The sequence below is a fragment of the Schistocerca americana genome, chromosome X (assembly GCF_021461395.2).
Source record: "Schistocerca americana isolate TAMUIC-IGC-003095 chromosome X, iqSchAmer2.1, whole genome shotgun sequence".
In the NCBI taxonomy this organism is placed as follows: Eukaryota; Metazoa; Arthropoda; class Insecta; order Orthoptera; family Acrididae; genus Schistocerca; species Schistocerca americana.
This window is the reverse complement of record NC_060130.1, coordinates 714,767,466-714,786,087: the sequence shown is the minus strand read 5'-3', so window position 1 is coordinate 714,786,087 and position 18,622 is coordinate 714,767,466. Positions and strand designations below refer to the sequence as shown.

The following is an 18,622-nucleotide window of genomic DNA, read 5'->3' as shown; positions in this document are numbered from 1 at the left end:
AAGACCTTACTGTTACACATCATTGGATTTGTCTAGATAGCTGCTATCAGAAAATAAGTACCAAACTATAGCATCCCATTTAGAAAAACAAAGTTGACCTTCATATCTCTGACGTGACCCTACCTAGCAACAAAAAAATCAACGTCATATTATGGCTCCCGTGGTCCCATGCACCTTTTGTCCCACAAACTTTTCAGCTACTGTCATACTTTCAGAGTTATTCTAGGTGGAAATGGTTAGTGACTCACCCTGTATAGTGTGTCCCATCTGAACAACGAATAATCCAGAAGTGTAGAAAATGTCACAAGTTAGAATCATTGAACCTTCAGAAAGCCCTTGGACCTCTCTTGTGCTCCTTGGGAAGAAGAAGAAGAAGAAGAAGAAGAAGAAGAATGGCACATGTAGTGTTTCTTCCTCAACTACCATTGATTGAACAAAATCATGAAGAAAGATATCTTTATTAGAGAACATAAACTGATTTGCAAAAATCGCAGTAATAACTTTTATTGTCGATAACCAGTTTTGGTCATCAGTGTTAGCATCTTCAGATCCTGACAGACAGTTTATTGCATATTTCTTAAAATAGCAATAAAAGGACTACTGCCATTTTAAGAAATGTGCACTAACTTGTCTGTCAAGATATGAAGAGGATAACACTGATTACCGAAACTGGGTATAGAGAATAAAGGTTATTATTAGTGATCTTGACAAAGATCACCTCTTGCAGCTCAAACTGAGTAAACTAAATGATCTCTGTCCATTGTCGCATATTGATGGCACCCTAGTCAGCTTAAAAAGATCAAAGTATTTCTGAACTATGGACATACAGAAAGGCTACTGACAGTTTGAGGTTGACAAGGCTGACAGGGAAAAGACTGCCTACATAATTAATGTTATGCCATTTGAACTGTGTGATGCTTCAGCAGCTCTTGAACGTATGAAGGGCCACCTCTTCGACATCTTAAGTGAATGACATGTCTTTGCTGTCTGATTCAAAATGTCAGTTTTTTGAAGTCATTTGAACAACCTCTAAGCCGACTGACAACTGTGTTTCATTGTGTTCAGAGTGCAGGTCTCCACCTGAATCTGAGAAAGTGCCTCTTCATTGCCTGAGAAATAAAAAGCATTGGTATCCAGCTAATGGCAGTGGAGTCTATCCTGACCCAGAGAAAATAACATGCTGTCACAGATTTTCAGACTCCTTGGCACGTTCATGATGTGACAAGTATTCTTGGAATGTGCTCGTACAGTGGGTAATTTCTAAAGGTCTTTTGTATAAAGGCACATCCCTTGCAAGAACTACTGCAGGGAGGCGCTTTCTTTGTCCTTAAGGAGGCACTAGCTTCTTCTCCAGTCCTGGCACTGTATGACGGGAATGCCGAGACAAGACTTCACACTGATGATGCTAACAGTGTGGAGATAGGTGCAGTTCTTGTGCAGAATTAGGAAGATGCTGAAAAGATGATAACTTGTGCTTCCGGATTACTCTCAAAGTCTGAGATGAACTACTCCACAACCTAGAAAGAGTGGCTTATTGTTGTTTGGGCCATCGACAAGTTCTGCCCATATTTATTTGGCAAACAATTCACCATTGTGATAGACCACTGTTCTCTGTGCTGGCTAACTAGCCTGAAGGATCTGGTGGGTCAACTGGTGAGATGGGCTCTGAGGCTTTAGGAATATGACATCACAATGGTATATGAACTCAAGTGCAAACACAAGGATGCCAACTGCCTCTCAAGGAATTCTTTGGGGAACACAGCAGCGTAGTGGAATCCCAAGTCATCACTGCATTTAATGACATTGCTGCTGAACAGAGGGAAGATCCACCATTGCTGAAAGCCATAGAAGCCTAGGAGGAGGAGAAACTGACCAAAGGAGGGTTCCAATTAATAAATGGAACATAATATAAGAGGAAATGTGATCAGATGGAGCAGAAATGGTTGTCATCATTCCAGCTATCCTGAAGTTTTTTCCAGACGCTCCAACATCTGGTGACCTGGGATTCATGAAGACTCTAGACAGAATCAAAGCAGTTATCACTGGCCAGGCCCCTTTCAATCTGGTAGGTAATAAGTGAGCCATCATAAGGAATGCCGGTGATGGGAGCATGTCCCGTACTTACCTGCAAGACGTCTGGTACCAATACTACCTGCAACAGCGCCGTTCTGCCAAATTGGAATCGACCTGTAGGGGGGGTTCCTGAAGTTGACAAACAGGAATTGTTGGATAACAGTCTGCACTGCCTCACATCCAACACTGTCACCAATGCTATGCCAATTAAAGAAGCTATGATAACTGCTAGGTTCCTGGTAGAAGACATCATTTAGAAGAACGGAGCAAGCCTGTGTGGTGATCCCTGATTGTGTAAAGGTTTTCCAGTCAAGACTAGTGTCGTAGGTAATATCATGTTGCGACATCACCCCCAGGATGTTAACTTCCTACTGCACACCAATGAATGGCCACACAGGATGCTTTAATAAAACACTAGCAGATATGCTCTTCATGTGTGTTGATGTCAAACACAGAGACTGAGATACAGTATGGCCCGTTGTGACATTTGCATACAACACAGTGAAGAAAGACGCTACAGGCTTCATACTGTTCTTTCTGCTCCACTGTCACAAGGCCGAAACAACAATGGATACTCTGTCACATTTCAGCCTGACAATACTTAAGCCCTCATCACCAGGACCAAAGTAGCAAGGCAACTGGCTCACATATGGACCCTGGATGCCTAGGAGAAAGACTGAGAGTGTTATAATGCAAAGCACGGGCCAGTGAGATACAGCCCAGGGGACTTGGTAAGGATTTTCATGTCCCTGCAGGAAGTAGGACTGTAGGAAAGGTTACTCAAGTGATACTTCTGTTTTGAGGCTGTATTGTATCCTTAGTCATTTGTCAGATGTCAAGTATAAAGACAAGGATGATGATCCTTCATCATTAAGACAAAAGTTCAGACACTCTTTCTGTTCTCTGTATAACACTGTACTATAATTCTTAGGCACAGATCGATGGGATGTTCAAGGGACTGAAGATTCATTTTATGACCACAAAGCTTCAGTGGGAGAGTATACCTTCTATACTCATTGTCGTGAATGCTCAATGACAACTTGCAGAATGTGGGATCTGCCAGTGCTACCATACAGAATACCATCTCACTGTAGTAGGCCTCAGTAAGAATTTCTGAAAGAGCGGGTCACTATTTTTATCCAATAGAAGGAAGGAGCCTGCTGCAAACTGCTGTGCATGCATTGTGATGTAGTGGTTAGCGTCACTAGCTGGCGTACTGTGGGTAACCAGTCTGAAACCCAACCACCAGCAACTGTTATTTATCATTTCTGCAAGGTTCTCAAAGTATTTTATGCTTTTAATTTTTATACATTCTGGAATATTCAATGTTTGTGTAAACAGCAGACTACACTGTCCAGGAGTTCAGTTCTTTTCTAGTTGTACATTGGTGTTCGTAATAAACATGCCTATCTGCACTAAGTGTTGTCTTTCATTGATGACCTTGCTTTCAGGTTTGGGCTTAAGTATGGTTATGATTTGACAATATTTTAAGCATGAGATTGATTAGTCAGTCTGTTCATGGCTCTAGGAAGCCATCTAGTTAGTTTATCACCATAGGTAGTAAGTTTCATGTGTTCCAATGATTATGCTGGAAACATTACATAAAAAGAAATGTTTTTATTATTATACTTAGTATGAAGACATATCATGATTTTGGCTGCAAAGCTTATTCATATGCAAATACTTTCTGAAATAGTACTCTTCGTACATTTTGATGAAACTTTTTGGTAGTTACATGACACTAATTTCTGTTTTGGTGATGAAGGCAGTCCAGGACAATGAACAAAAGTTTTCAGAATGCAGGGGTAAAGCAACAAGCAGCATTTCCCTCACACCAGGATATGTAGCTGAATTTATGAATAATTTCTGTCATATGACCAATGCTTTCATAATTCTGGTCAGCTGTTGGACATTTATTTCCTGTTACTTTTTACTTTAGGCAGTTTACTTTCTCACCACATTATAGGAATGTGTTCTGTAGGTAACATGTCACATACCTGAACTACTGATATAACGTAAATTTTAAGACAGACTGAGAAACAGCTTTCACATAAGACAACAGTCCTCCATTGCTCCTCACCACATCGATATGTGTTGTGCATTTGATCATGTGGGATGGAATGTGATACTGGTAGGTGTTATATTCCACCACATACCATGCTGTGGTTTGTGGGAGTATGAACGTAGATGCAGATGAATAAATAAAGGTAGCAAACAGTACCCTCAGATACACAGCATCTTTTAGGTTTGTCAATATAAATGTAAATGAAATTATATAATGTTGAGCTATCCCTTGTAATAATTATTGACATTTTACCAAGATTATCATGATTAATTGAGATTTTAAATTTACTGAAGACTATATGATCTGTCTTTCTTCTCTTATTAGCTGAGTTACTGGATACCACAGTACAGCCAAATGATACGCGCTTTGAGACACTACATGAAGAAATTGGAGAAAAGTGTAGCAGACAGGTATTTTCAAAATATATATCTTAAGATAGCTTAATAATGTTTAGCATATGGCATGCTACTAATAAAGTTCAGTAAATATCATTAGTGTCAAGTGGGTCACCATTCTTTTTTTATTTTAGTGGCTATGAATAATATTTTTCCAATAGTTTTGAATTTTGGATTTCAGTAATTTGCTTTCATTGTGAATCTCTTTTAATGCTTTTGAATTTAAGTGTGGTTAAAGAAGAACAAATCATTCACTAGATATGAGGAAGAAATATCTGTATGTTATCATAAAGTTATAGCTTTACATCAAAGTTAGCCATTTTTTTCCACTTTGTATAAGCTACTTTTATGGCAAACATTCCTTATTAAAAACAGTGTTTTCCCATATGATTATGTAACCATTTAGATACTATCTCATATGTTACTGTTCAAAATAACATTGTCATCACTTGTAATTTCATAATATTCACTCGTTGTAACTGAAGGTAATTTATTTATTTAGTACTGAAATATAAATATTATTACAGTAATATACATAAATGACCTTGTGGATAACATCGGAAGTTCACTGAGGCTTTTTGCGGATGATGCTGTGGTATATCGAGAGGTTGTAACAATGGGAAATTGTACTGAAATGCAGGAAGATCTGCAGTGAATTGATGCATGGTGCAGGGAATGGCAATTGAATCTCAATTTAGACAAGTGTAATGTGCTGCGAATACATAGAAAGAAAGATCCTTTATCATTTAGCTACAATATAGCAGGTCAGCAACTTGAAGCAGTTAATTCCATAAATTATCTGGGAGTACACATTAGGAGTGATTTAAAATGGAATGATCATACAAAGTTGATTGTCAGTAAAGCAGATGCCAGACTGAGATTCATTGGAAGAATCCTAAGGAAATGCAATCCGAAAAGAAAGGAAGTAGGTTACAGTACACTTGTTCGCCCACTGCTTGAATACTGCTCACCAGTGTGGGATCCGTACCAGATAGGGTTGATAGAAGAGATAGAGAAGAGTCAACGGAGAGCAGCGCGCTTCGTTACAGGATCATTTAGTAATCGCGAAAGCGTTACAGAGATGATAGATAAACTCCAGTGGAAGACTCTGCAGGAGAGACGCTCAGTAGCTCGGTACGGGCTTTTGTTGAAGTTTCGAGAACATACCTTCATCGAGGAGTGAAGCAGTATATTGCTCCCTCCTACGTATATCTTACGAAGAGACCATGAGGATAAAATCAGAGAAATTAGAGCCCACACAGAGGCATACTGACAATCCTTCTTTCCACGAACGATAAGAGACTGGAATAGAAGGGCAAACCGATAGAGGTACTCAAGGTACCCTCCGCCACACACCGTCAGGTGGCTTGCGGAGTATGCATGTAGATGTAGATGTAGAATTGCTCATTGAACCATTATCATCAGTGTATACCTAATTCTCTTTCCTCCTATCTCCCCTCCCGCCCAATCCTCCCCTCTAATATTTTTCCTTCCCCCCCCCCCCCCCCCCCCCCCCCCCCAAATAATGGCCTGTGCCCAATACAATATGGCTCATTGCTGAGAAGAAGCCACTTACTGAAATTGTGCCATGGTACCCACGTAGATGCTGCAGCTCGCCTGTGGCTCAGTGACAGTTACTGAAATCAGGCACTACAGCACCCAACATTATGTGACGTTTGCAGAACCCACACCACATGCTTCAGTTTGTATAAATACTGGTCATCTGGCCAGGCTGATCATCAGATCAGAAAGTCAATTCAGTGGCTGCTGTAGTGTGGATTTCTACCGTGATGCTGCCACTGTGCGACTATCATTCTGACAGGCCTGCTGCCAGGAGGTCGAGCCAGAGCCTAGAATAACCAAGGGTCAAACTGAGGCCCTCCAAGCCACCAGACCACTGGGTCTCTGGTAATCCATTGAAGACAGTCTGACAGCAGCCAAACATGAAGTACTTGAGTAATGAATATTGAAACCGACAGCTGTATTGTAATTCAGACGTAATTTATTCAAAATGTGCTACCAGGCCCCTGTATGTGGAAACATACATAGCATGATGGTAAAATATAATGACGGTACTGACAGAAAAAATCACAGTTTATGACTAACATGGAGATAAATCACATCAAAGGTCTGAAACCTAGTATACAAATATTGTTAAAGTTGGATGTTACGAATGTTGGCAACATTGTTTTATGCCCACTACATATCCTGCAATTAGTAGAAACATCGGTGACTTGTTTCATTGTTACTTTGGAGACATTGCATATTTATGGCCTGTTACTTACACAAGCTACACATATGTTATGCAAATGTGTTTGTGGACCGTAGGGATATGACTGGGTTGCTGTTTAATAATATCATCAGAGCATCTGTTTGTAGTTTTTGTGACTTCAATGCTATTTATATACTAGGTTTTAGACTTTGATTTACATTATAAAACGTTTAAGCAATATAAATTAGATGCTGAAATTTGTTTTGTTTGGGTGCTGAGAGTATGCTATGTATGTTTCAATATACAGGGGCCTAAAGCTGACACTTTTTTGCATGGAAACTGGTAATATGTTATGAATAAATGATGTGTGAATTACAATACAGCTGTCGGTTTCAATTTTCATTATTCAAGTAAACCACTGGGTGTCTGCCAGCTGTGCCACCTCACACCACAGCTGAGTCAGCACTGTTGGCCACCTGAGTATGCGTGCATCGCAAGGAACTCTGCCGCCAAGCTGAGCTAGATCTAGCAAAAGCTGATTGTGTCACTTTTACACCGAGGACGATTGGCACACTACCACACTGCCTACTGCTGTATAACGTGGCCATGAGCCACCAGTACACTCTGTGTTGGTAAGTAAATAAAAGTTTCTGCTGACAACAATCTTTATTTGATTCACACTGGCTCCCCAGCTACCACCAGAGAATACCCATACCTGTTAAAAGTAGTGTCAGAAGTAGAATTTAAACCCATTCCCCACACAAGTGGACTTGTAACAGGAGTGAGCAGTCTGTTGTGGAGGTTAATGGGACTCGGTGAGTCAGACAGAGGTTGTCATCGGCAGAAACCTTTATTTACATCCCAACAGTGTGTAACGGTGGCTCACGCCGATGTCAGTGCTGGCTGGACAATGAGGCATCGTACCCTATGTTCCGCCTGTAGTGGAGACAGCCTGCTGTTGCTACATCTATCTCAGTTCGACAGTGTGGGAACCTTCTACATGTACATCTACACCTCCAGCTATGTGACTACTCTGCAAATCACAGTTAAGTGCATGACAGAGGGTTCATTGAACCACCTTCAAGCTATTTCTCTGCCATTCCACTCTCGAACGTGTAGGAAAAACAAACACTTTAATCTTTCTGTTCCAGCTCTGATTTATTTTGTGTTGCAGTGATCATTTCTCCCTTTGTAGGTGGACACCAGCAAAATTGAAATGCACACCCGGTACAGAAGGACAAAAGGTGTGTGTGTGAGTGTGTGTGTTTGTGTTGGGGGGGGGGGGGGAGGGGGGGGGGGCAGATGCTGGTAAGGCAGATGGAGGATGACCTTCGAGCTGGTTTGTTGGACATAGTGGTCCCAGAGTGGAAAGCCACTGAGCTCTCTTCAAAATCTATTTTATCGTCAGAGCACACAGTGCATGTATCAGTATTTGAGCAATACAGGAGAAGGCATACATTATTAAAAACATTTCTTTCCTATAAAACAAAGCACCAGGATAGTTAATTCCAAAGACCACTACAATTAGAGCTCTTGTGTTAGGAAAAACAATTTCCGTTAAATAGCTTATATTAAGTTTCTTGACTTCAATAAGTTCTAGGCAGTTACTCTTTTCTCAAAAGAATTCAGGTCCACTAATCCCAAAGAGCTGCCTCAATTCTAACTCCACATAACTTTACAAATATTTTGTTAGAATTCTGTATCCTAAATGGGTGTGACTGACCAGTGAAACAGGTAATAAAATATTGATAGAAATCAATATAACATTAAGTAAGCATTTGTAACTGACCAGTTAAACAGTTTGCTTTAAAATTTAAAGCAAATAACGCAGCATCAAACAAGTAACCATTACTGCCCAGGAGGCCAGCTTACTTAAACAGTACCAGGCGTGGTTTTACAGAGGAATGCCCAGTAGCGAATACGAAAATATTTCTTAGACACAGATGGGTGTAACTGACGAGTAGAAGAAACAGTTAAATCCAATCTTTCTGAGAAATCTATGATAGTCTTAACCAAGCAGTACTCGTACATGGCACGCCAAACTCTGTCAGCTTACACAACGTGAAAGGCAGCGTTTTATGTCACCTTTTCCAATTGACAATGCCTTCCCACACTGTACAAGGTAATTTCTGGAGCTGGTCAAATCAGAGAGAGCACTACGACAGAAAAATGCTGTTAGATTAAGCATAATTTACATTGCCCATTTGCCACAAGGCCATTAATGAAAGACACTCTGAACACAATTGCGTTTAACATAGAAACTGCAAGTTACATCAGTGCCTTTCAAAATTTCAATACTAATTTAAGCATGGGAAAACAGAGGACACACTTGGCTTCACACTTCCCTCCCCTTCGCAGCTGAAAGCTGATTTAAGTCTTAAACATAGACTAAGGTTATGACAAGCTCAGCAAACATCAAGGAACTCCTTTATAGAGTTGACAGATGTTCACAGGTGAGGCACAGTCAAAGCCAGATCACAACCTTTATTTCAACTTGGCGCTAAACCTGACACCAGAGCCACAATCCCTGTGCCAGCAGACTTCCTTGGTCCGCTGCATCCCTTCCATTGACAGTGGCCACCCATCTCCCCTTACGCTATCCTCCACTATGGACATGTACACAATGCCGATCCTCAAAGCTGGCTGCTGGCAACATGCTCTCAGTTCATTACAGCCACCTCTCTTCGTCTATCTGGTCTCACTTCAATCTTTATACTCACCACACAGCTCACACCCTCTGGCCTGCAGCAACGCATCAATATCTTTGCCTTTGTCAATCAACACCGGGCAAAACCAATGGACATGGATCAAAAATATTTTTGCATTCAGAGGAGAAATTTGGTGATGGAAATAATGTATAAAGATCCTGCCACAATGAGAAATGCCTTTGTTTTAATGAATGCCACCCCAATTTGCATATATCATATCATATTATATTATATCCGTGACACACTCTGCCTTACTTTGTGAAGGTTGAAATTTACAGTGGACTTCAATGTGAGATGTTGTTCATGGTTTCCACAGTGAAATTCTGTCTTGAGATCTGGCAGGAAATCCAAAGATATTCTGGCTGTACGGAAAGTACACCAGTGGCAAGACACAATCAATACCTTCACTGCAGAGTAGCAATTGTAGTATCACCTATGATAGTGCCACTAAAGTGGTTACTAAAAACAGTTTTCTAAAAGTCCATCATCGAAGAATACAAAGTAAATGTTTTAGAAATTGAATCAAGAACAGCTGCCAATGTGAGTTAGTTAGAAGTTCATGTCCACAGCATAGTGAAGCAGCTTAAATCACTTAATAAAGGCAATTCCATCAATCCATATTTTATACCAATTAGGTTCCTTTCAGAGTATGTTGTTACAATAGCTCCATATTTAGTAATCATATACAACAGCTCACTCGACAAAAGATCAATACCTAAAGACAGGGAAGTTGTGCAATCACACCAGTACTAAAGACAATAATCTGTTGAACTGCAGCCCTGTATCACTGACATCAATTTGCAGTAGGATTTTATAACATTTTGTTTGAACATTTTGAATTACTTTTAAGAAAATGATTTATTCACAAGTAGCGTGGACTCGGAAAAGGTCATTCTCGTGAACCACAACTTGCTCTTTATTCACACAAAGTAATGAATGCTATTGACAGCATATGCAGCACACCGAGGAAGTCTGCTGGCACAGGGCTTGTGGCTGTGGCACCAAGTTTAGCACCAAGCTGTAGCAAAGTTTGCAATCTGGCATTGACTGTGCCTGGTCTGTGGAACTGCAGTAAGTATTCTTGAACTTTATAAAGGAGTTCCTTGATGTTCGCCAAGCTCGTCATAACCTTGCACTTTGTAATGTGACTGTGTTCATGATTTCACGTCAGAACCATCACAGTTCATAGTAATTGGCAGCAAGTTATCAGGTAGAATAGAAGTGATATCTGGCATTCCCCAAAGAAGTGTTATAAGCCCTATGCTTTTCCTGATCTATACGAATGATTTAGGAGACAATCTAAGCAGCCCTCATGGATTGTTTGCAGATCATGCTGTCACCTTGTAACATATACGTACTCAGGCAGCTGGCCAATGCTGGCTCAGCTGTGGTACAAGGTAGCACAGTTGGGCTTGACCGTAGGTTATGCTGGCTGGCTGATTTGTGCATCTGCTGGTGGCAGAAGCCCAGTAGTTCGGTGGCTGGGAGGGTCTCAGCCCGACCCTCAACCCATCAAGGCAAGGACCCTGTGGCAGACGCTCTGGTCAAGTTGACCAGAATGAGATTTCCACTCTGCAGTGGAGTGTGCGCTGATATGAAACTTCCTGGCAGATTAAAACTGTGTGCCGGACCGAGACTCGAACTTGGGATCTTTGCCTTTCGCGGGCAAGTTCTCTACAAAAGAGCCCGCGAAACGCAAAGGTCCCGAGTTCTAGTCTTGGTCCGGCACACAGTTTTAATCTGCCAGGAAGTTTCATATCAGCGCACACTCTGCTGCAGAGTGAAAATCTCATTCTGGAAACGTCCCCCAGGCTGTGGCTAAGCCATGTCTCCGCAATATCGTTTCTTTCAGGATTGCTAGTTCTGCAAGGTTCGCAGGAGAGCTTCTGTAAAGTTTGGAATGTAGGAGACGAGGTACTGGCAAAAATAAAGCTGTGAGGACAGGTTGTGAGTCGTGCTTGGGTAACTCAGTTGGTAGAGCACTTGCCCGCTAAAGGCAAAGGTTCCAAGTTCGAGTCTCATTGTGGCACACAGTTTTAATCTGCCAGGAAGTTTCTTGGTCAAGTTGATGTTTGCCCAGTGGCAGCATCATGATGGAGGCCACAATACAGCCAGTGCCTAACTGATTGAATGAACACCCTGGCCAACATTCTGTATTTATACACACCAAAGCAACATTATTGTGTTGTCGCTGCCTCAAATGTCATGTATGCCCTGTGCCAAAGTGTCCGTGGTTTCATTAAATTTCTAGTCACTGACACAGAGGCAAACTGCAGCACCTAAGCAGGTACAGTGACTACTGCTGTGCTAACTTATTATGGCAAGTGGCTTCTTTATGGCAACAGGTTCCCTTCCGTAAACTTTGCCCTTTGCCTCCTGCCTCTAATTTTCACATAACTCTTCCAGTTAACTCTCCTGCTATAGTTCAACCAGAACCTACCCTATAGTTCAGCCAAGACTTGCCTTTCATCAGCTCCTGGACATGCATGTGTTCCCTCTGCCTCTCCCCACCACTCCCTGCCCCTCCCAAGCACTCTCTGCCCCTCCCCACCCCTCCCTGCCCCTCCCCACCACTCCCTGCCCTTTACCTCCCACTCTGCCCTTCTCTCATTCCCTTACCCCTCTGCCAGTGCCCTGCTGCCCACCCCGCTGGTATACCTCTGCCCAACCCCACCCCGTTGACTCTTCCCTGCCACGCTCGCGCCCTCTGCCACGCTCGCGCCCTCTGCCACGCTCGCGCCCTCTGCCACGCTCGCGCCCTCTGCCACGCTCGCGCCCTCTGCCACGCTCGCGCCCTCTGCCACGCTCGCGCCCTCTGCCACGCTCGCGCCCTCTGCCACGCTCGCGCCCTCTGCCACGCTCGCGCCCTCTGCCACGCTCGCGCCCTCTGCCACGCTCGCGCCCTCTGCCACGCTCGCGCCCTCTGCCACGCTCGCGCCCTCTGCCACGCTCGCGCCCTCTGCCACGCTCGCGCCCTCTGCCACGCTCGCGCCCTCTGCCACGCTCGCGCCCTCTGCCACGCTCGCCCCCTCTGCCACGCTCGCCCCCTCTGCCACGCTCGCGCCCTCTGCCACGCTCGCCCCCTCTGCCACGCTCGTCCCCCCCCCCCTCCCCTCCTCCCATCCTCATCCTCTGCCAGCCTACCCCCTCTGCCCAACTCCCTCCCTAGCTGATCCTTTGCCATTCACTCCCTCTGCCAGCCTAATCCCCCTGCTTGTCCTGTGAAACACCCACTTCTGTGCTGCTCTCCTGGCATATCTAGAAGGAACAGGCCAAAACTTATATTGTAGCAGCAATCATTTGTTATATTATTTCTGCTGTATGCTGATTCATGTGAATCACACTTCAGAAGTGACCAATACTGTCTTATGTACCAAACATTTTATGTAGAAATGGGAGTAGGGTTGTGGTGCAATGAGTGAGTGGATGGATTTGCATACAGTAAATCCACATCTATATAAACTTTCCTCAAACCGTATTTCAGTGAGTGGCCATTGTGGTGTAGCGGGTAGAGTGCTTAGCTCCTGCCTTGAATGTCATGTCTAGTAGCTTGGATTTTTTGACCTTCCATTTCATCTAGAATACCCCTAGATCCTCTCATCCTGCTATTAAATTAAGTACTGGTGATCTTCAGGGGTAAAAGGTAGCCTGGATGATGTGTTTGCCACCCTCTTCCTCCAGTAAATACAGCAATTGAAAGGCTGCACTCTACCTGCACTCATGGGTTGAGTACCACAGACTTGGCTCATAATTCAACACTCCTTTGCTTGTTAGCAGATGTGTTGTCATGCTGATATGAAAAAGTTCACTTCCCAAATTTAGCTACAATATGGAAAACATACTGTTGTCTAAAATGCTTTTGCGAACACTTTTTTTTTTTTTTTTTTTTTTTCAGAATGAGATTTCCACTCTGCAGCAGAGTGTGCGCTGATATGAAACTTCCTGGATGATTAAAACTGTGTGTCGGACCGAGACTCAAACTTGGGACCTTTGCCTTTCGCGGGCAAATGCTCTAGCAACTGAGCTACCCAAGCACGACTCACACCCCATCCTCACAGCTTTACTTCTGCCAGTACCTCTGTAAAGTTTGGAAGGTAGGAGACAAGGTACTGGCAGAAGTAAAGCTGTGAGGACGGGACGTGAGTCGTGCTTGGGTATCTCAGTTGGTAGAGCACTTGCCCACGAAAGGCAAAGGTCCCGAGTTCGAGTCTCGGTCCGGCACCCAGTTTTAATCTGCCAGGAAGTTTCACTTTTTTTTCGTTTATCCATTGAGAAAACCTCATGATTTTAGCTAGTAACAAGAAAGACAGCACTATCTTCACCATATGTTGCTGTGCTTAAAGACACTCACTTAAAATATTGTTAATATTGTTTGCTAGATGCCCACAAGATTCACACATGTCCAAATGAGTGCCATGTCATTTATTGTGACTTATCAGTTCACAAAACCATCTTAATTTCCCTACCCGGTGGGACATACTTTCATAGCAGTAAACACTCTAATCCAAATTTATTTGGAGAGAGTTTTTTTGAACATTAAGTTTGACACAAGAAACTGCCACAACGTAGGTGGAATTATCTTGTCATTGTGATGAGCAACAGGTATTAACTACAGGAAGCACCCATTTAGCAGTTTTTCATTTTCTTATTCATAGAAACTGGTAAATTTACATTTCCGGAGTGGAACATGTAAGCACAGAAGCATGAAATCACATATTGCCTGTACTGTCACACATAGCTATTATGCAAGTGGCATCTAGTGAGATTCATTGGCATTTTTGCTTAGGGGCTCATCACTTACTTTGCAGTGACCATCTGGTAGTTAATTTTGAAAGAAAATGTTAGAATTTAGCCCAGAAGGTGTCATTTTTCATCATAAGTTCTTTGTTGAGCTAGTAAGCTGCTGAAAGTTTTGGCCAAAAGTATACAGACTCCACAAAGTTTGTTAAAGTGAAAATAAACCTTTTCCTTTTATGGAAACTAAAGCCTTTTACTTCTTTGTGAATGACTCTCATACACTTGGTCTGTCATCAGAGACTTTACTTTCCAAGATTCCAAGGACTTCCCAAGGGGATACAGTTTATGGTGTATAGCTTCTATCGGCTCTGTGTGAGATGTGAATATTTAGTTGCCTTAACTAGTCAGCATGATGTTTGGGATACATTCTTAAAACAATTTCAGATGTACAAGGTTGAAGGAAGCTGATAGGGTTCTGCAGTTACTGTTCCGACAGTCAGTGATGTAATTATTTTACACATTGAAATCAAAAGCATGATATCTTGCTGGAAAACAAAAAGAGGAGAAGGAACATCAGACACTTGTCCATAGGCAAATGTTGGCACTGTTTTCACCACTATAAGTGACACTACATGTTGAGGCTTTTGGGCAATGCTGCTCTGATAAAAATGGAAACTTATTGCTTTTTAATTGATTATAATTTCAGTGACCTCTGTACCTGACCTGCTGTTTAAGTCATTTGCTGTAGTTGACAAACATGTCTGATTATTGGTTTATACAGAATGTATTAGAGTTTGTCAATTCATAGGCCTGCCAGATGATTTGAATTAGTGCTTACTTTGTTTTCCTCTTCACAATTTTATTCACTTGCTATTTGAGTGTATAGTAAAAAGTAAGATAGTGCTGCGGATAAAAGACTGGATTAATATTCTGATAGAGATGGATTAAAAACCCATGTAGACAGCATTGTTTAGGATTTCCATAATTTCCCTAAATGCCTTCATGAGAAAGTGCGGATTGTTACTTCATCTAGGTCATAAAAATTCAGTGTATGGGGCAAGTAGGCCTGCTGGATGTTCTGCTGTATTTCATGGGGAAGCAATTGAAGCATTCCTGCTGTATCATGAGCTCACATATACAACTTATTAGTATAGCTATTGCATTTTCCTACGCTTGGGGTATGTACAAAATATGAACATTGTTGTTTTTGGTCTTGTTAATTATACTTCACTGTCTGTTGTGAGAAGAGTTCTAAGTTATAAGCACCTGTAGTGCACATTGTGGGTAGTTACATGTAGTCATTAAGTGCTTGACAGCCTATGCTATCTGTATCTCTTCTATCAACACAAGCTTTTCTGAATTGTGCAGGTGGGAACCCCCACCCCACCCCTTGCAATATATCCTACATTCCTGTAACACTCCTGGCCTCAACCTTCACTAGTCTCTGTCCTTCATCTATCTATCCCCTTCCTTGCTCGCACTCCCGCACTGCAAAGTCTTCTGTTCCAGTTCCTCTCTTCTACTTATCTCCTTTTCCACCACTTTTCAAACATCCTGACTGCACCTAACAACCCCACCTTGTCCTCATGTACACTTCCATAAACTACACCAAACCTTCCCTTATCTGTACCCTGCTTTACTTCCTCCTCCACCTCTCCCACCCCTTCTCCTGCCCACCCCCCCCTCCCTCACCCATACCCCTGCCCACCCCCCTCCCCCACCCATACCCCTGCCCACCCCCCTCCCCCACCCATACCCCTGCCCACCCCCCTCCCCCACCCATACCCCTGCCCACCCCCCTCCCCCACCCATACCCCTGCCCACCCCCCCCTCCCCCACCCATACCCCTGCCCACCCCCCTCCCCCACCCATACCCCTGCCCACCCCCCTCTCCCACCCATACCCCTGCCCACCCCCCTCTCCCACCCATACCCCTGCCCACCCCCCTCTCCCACCCCTTCCCACACCCACCCTCTCCCCCACCCTACCCCTTCCCCCACCTTCACCCTCCCCCACCTCTTCCCCTATCCACCCCCTCCCTTGCCTGTTCCCCTTCCCCCATCCACCCCCTCCCTTGCCTCTTCCCCTTCCCCCATCCACCCCCTCCCTTGCCTCTTCCCCTTCCCCCATCCACCCCCTCCCTTGCCTCTTCCCCTTCCCCCATCCACCCCCTCCCTTGCCTCTTCCCCTTCCCCCATCCACCCCCTCCCCTGCCTCTTCCCCTTCCCCCATCCACCCCCTCCCCTGCCTCTTCCCCTTCCCCCATCCACCCCCTCCCCTGCCTCTTCCCCTTCCCCCATCCACCCCCTCCCCTGCCTCTTCCCCTTCCCCCATCCACCCTCTCCCCTGCCTCTTCCCCTTCCCCCATTCACCCACCTCGCCATCCCCTCCCCCTCCCCCCTCCCCCTCCCCCCTCCCCCTCCCCCTTCCCCTCCACCTCTCACTTCCCTTCACCATCCCCCTCCCCTTCCCCTCCCACTTCCCCTCCACCTCTCCCTTCTGTTCACCCTCCCCCTCCCTCTCACCCCAGCCTCCCCCTTATCCCTACCACTCACAGATTGTTTCTCTCATCAGGTGTCATTGCTGTACACGGTCTAGCCTCAACAGCCAGAGATAGTGGTTATGTGTGTGAGTTGTATTTGTGTGAAAGTGTTTTTTTTTCTGCTTTAGAAGGCCTTTTGGCAGAAAGCTTAAATGTATGGCATTGTTTTCATTGTGCTTGCTGTGACTCAATTTCTCTTGTGCATGGTGAGTAGCAGTCTATCCATTTCATAATATTGTCCTTATCCAGCGTCAATTTTCCATGGTTTATTCTTACATTAATTAACCAGAAATGACTTAGTTTACAATTTCTGTGCCTATTTTTCTTTTTGTCCACCCTGATAGCGGAGTGGTCAGCATGGCAGTCTGTTACGCCAAGGGGCCCGAGTTCGATTCCCGGCTGGGTCGGAGATTTTCTCCACTCAGGGACTGGTAGTTGTGTTGTCCTCATTATCATTTCATCATCATCAGGGGAAGGCAATGGGAAACCACCACTGGAATCACTTTCCTAGACGCTCATGTGGTGGACCTCTCTGGTGAGGCTTCCCCCATTACAAGATCTGCCGTAAGGCAGAACACAAAGTGGTTTTTCTTTTTGCTCTGCATTTGACATGTCTCAATCATCTTGTCTGTTTTTTTTTGTGCTATTAATATTCTTGTTTTAGTAACAAAGTAGTACATAATGTTTTGAATGAAGTTAGTGATAGTTTTAGTTGTTGTTATGGTCTTCAATCTGGAGAGAGGTTTGGTGCCACACTCCAGACTACTGTCATATGCAAGCCTCTTCATCTCCAAATAATTAATGCAGTCACACATTTATTATAATATCTTGAACAAAAAATTTTGTTTAACACTTACATATAACATATTTGTCAGCCAACCGTCTTCATATAATTTTCCATTTTCAAAAATTTTGGACAATTCGCTTTGGCCTTTCACAGTGCCTGAAATCATTGTGACATCACCATGATTAAAAGTGTTTATTGATACCAATTTACAATGCCTATTTTTAATGATGTGTTGGCTTTACAGTTACCTTTGGCTTCACTTTGAGTAGTGCACCATTGTTTCCAAGTATTTAGTTCACTCTGTTAAGTTAGATACTTTCATTGAAACATAAGGTATTTGTTTTGTGATGAGATGTTTTCTTAGTTATACATCCAATTTCATTTTAGATTACTTTGTAACTAATATTATTTTAATGCCACTGATCATATTCTTGTTTGTTATGGTATTCTGGAGTAATATCTAAAGAGCATAGCACCCATGGTCTAGAGGTAGCATCTTTGATTCATAATCAAAAGATCTTTGGTCCTGGGTTCGAATCCTGCTGCTGCTTAAATTTTGATTAATAATCAGCATTGGCGGCCAAAGACTTCTGGCATAAGAAGTCACCCTCATTCTGCCAACAGCCTCGTCAAACAGGGCAGAGGAGCGGACAGAGGTTCAGGGCACTCTCTTGTCCTAGGGGTGGAAAACTGCCCCTAAAGGCATAAGAATCAGCAATGATCAACAGCATGAGGATGCAGAAGGCAATGGAAACCACTGCATAGGACATATGGCCTGTAATTGAAGAAGTGTCATGATCATCCCTCCATTGGCTAAAGATTCCGGAATAGTCCCCATTAGGATGTCTGGGAGGGTACTGCCAAGGGGGAGGTTATCATGAGAAAAAGATTGAATAACCAACAAGTAATGAACAGAAGGATAATGTTCTACGAGTCAGGGCGTGGTATGTCAGAAGCTTGAACATGGTAGGAAAATTAGAAAATCTGAAAATGGAAATGCAAAGGCTCAATCTAAATATAGTAGGGGTCAGTGAAGTGAAGTGGAAAGAAGACAAGTATTTCTGGTCAGATGAGTATAGGGTAATATCAACAGCAGCAGAAAA

The 18,622-nt window shown here is 43.4% G+C and overlaps 1 protein-coding gene across 1 annotated transcript in view; it reads left to right on the top strand.

Annotated features, from left to right (window-relative positions):
* Positions 1-18,622, top strand: part of LOC124555732 (early endosome antigen 1-like) — a 207,129-nt gene that overhangs the window by 42,999 nt on the left and 145,508 nt on the right. Inside the window, exon 3 of the mRNA XM_047129754.1 lies at positions 4,463-4,548. Coding sequence (XP_046985710.1) covers positions 4,463-4,548 — 86 coding nt within the window. The remainder of the gene's footprint in view (positions 1-4,462; positions 4,549-18,622) is intronic.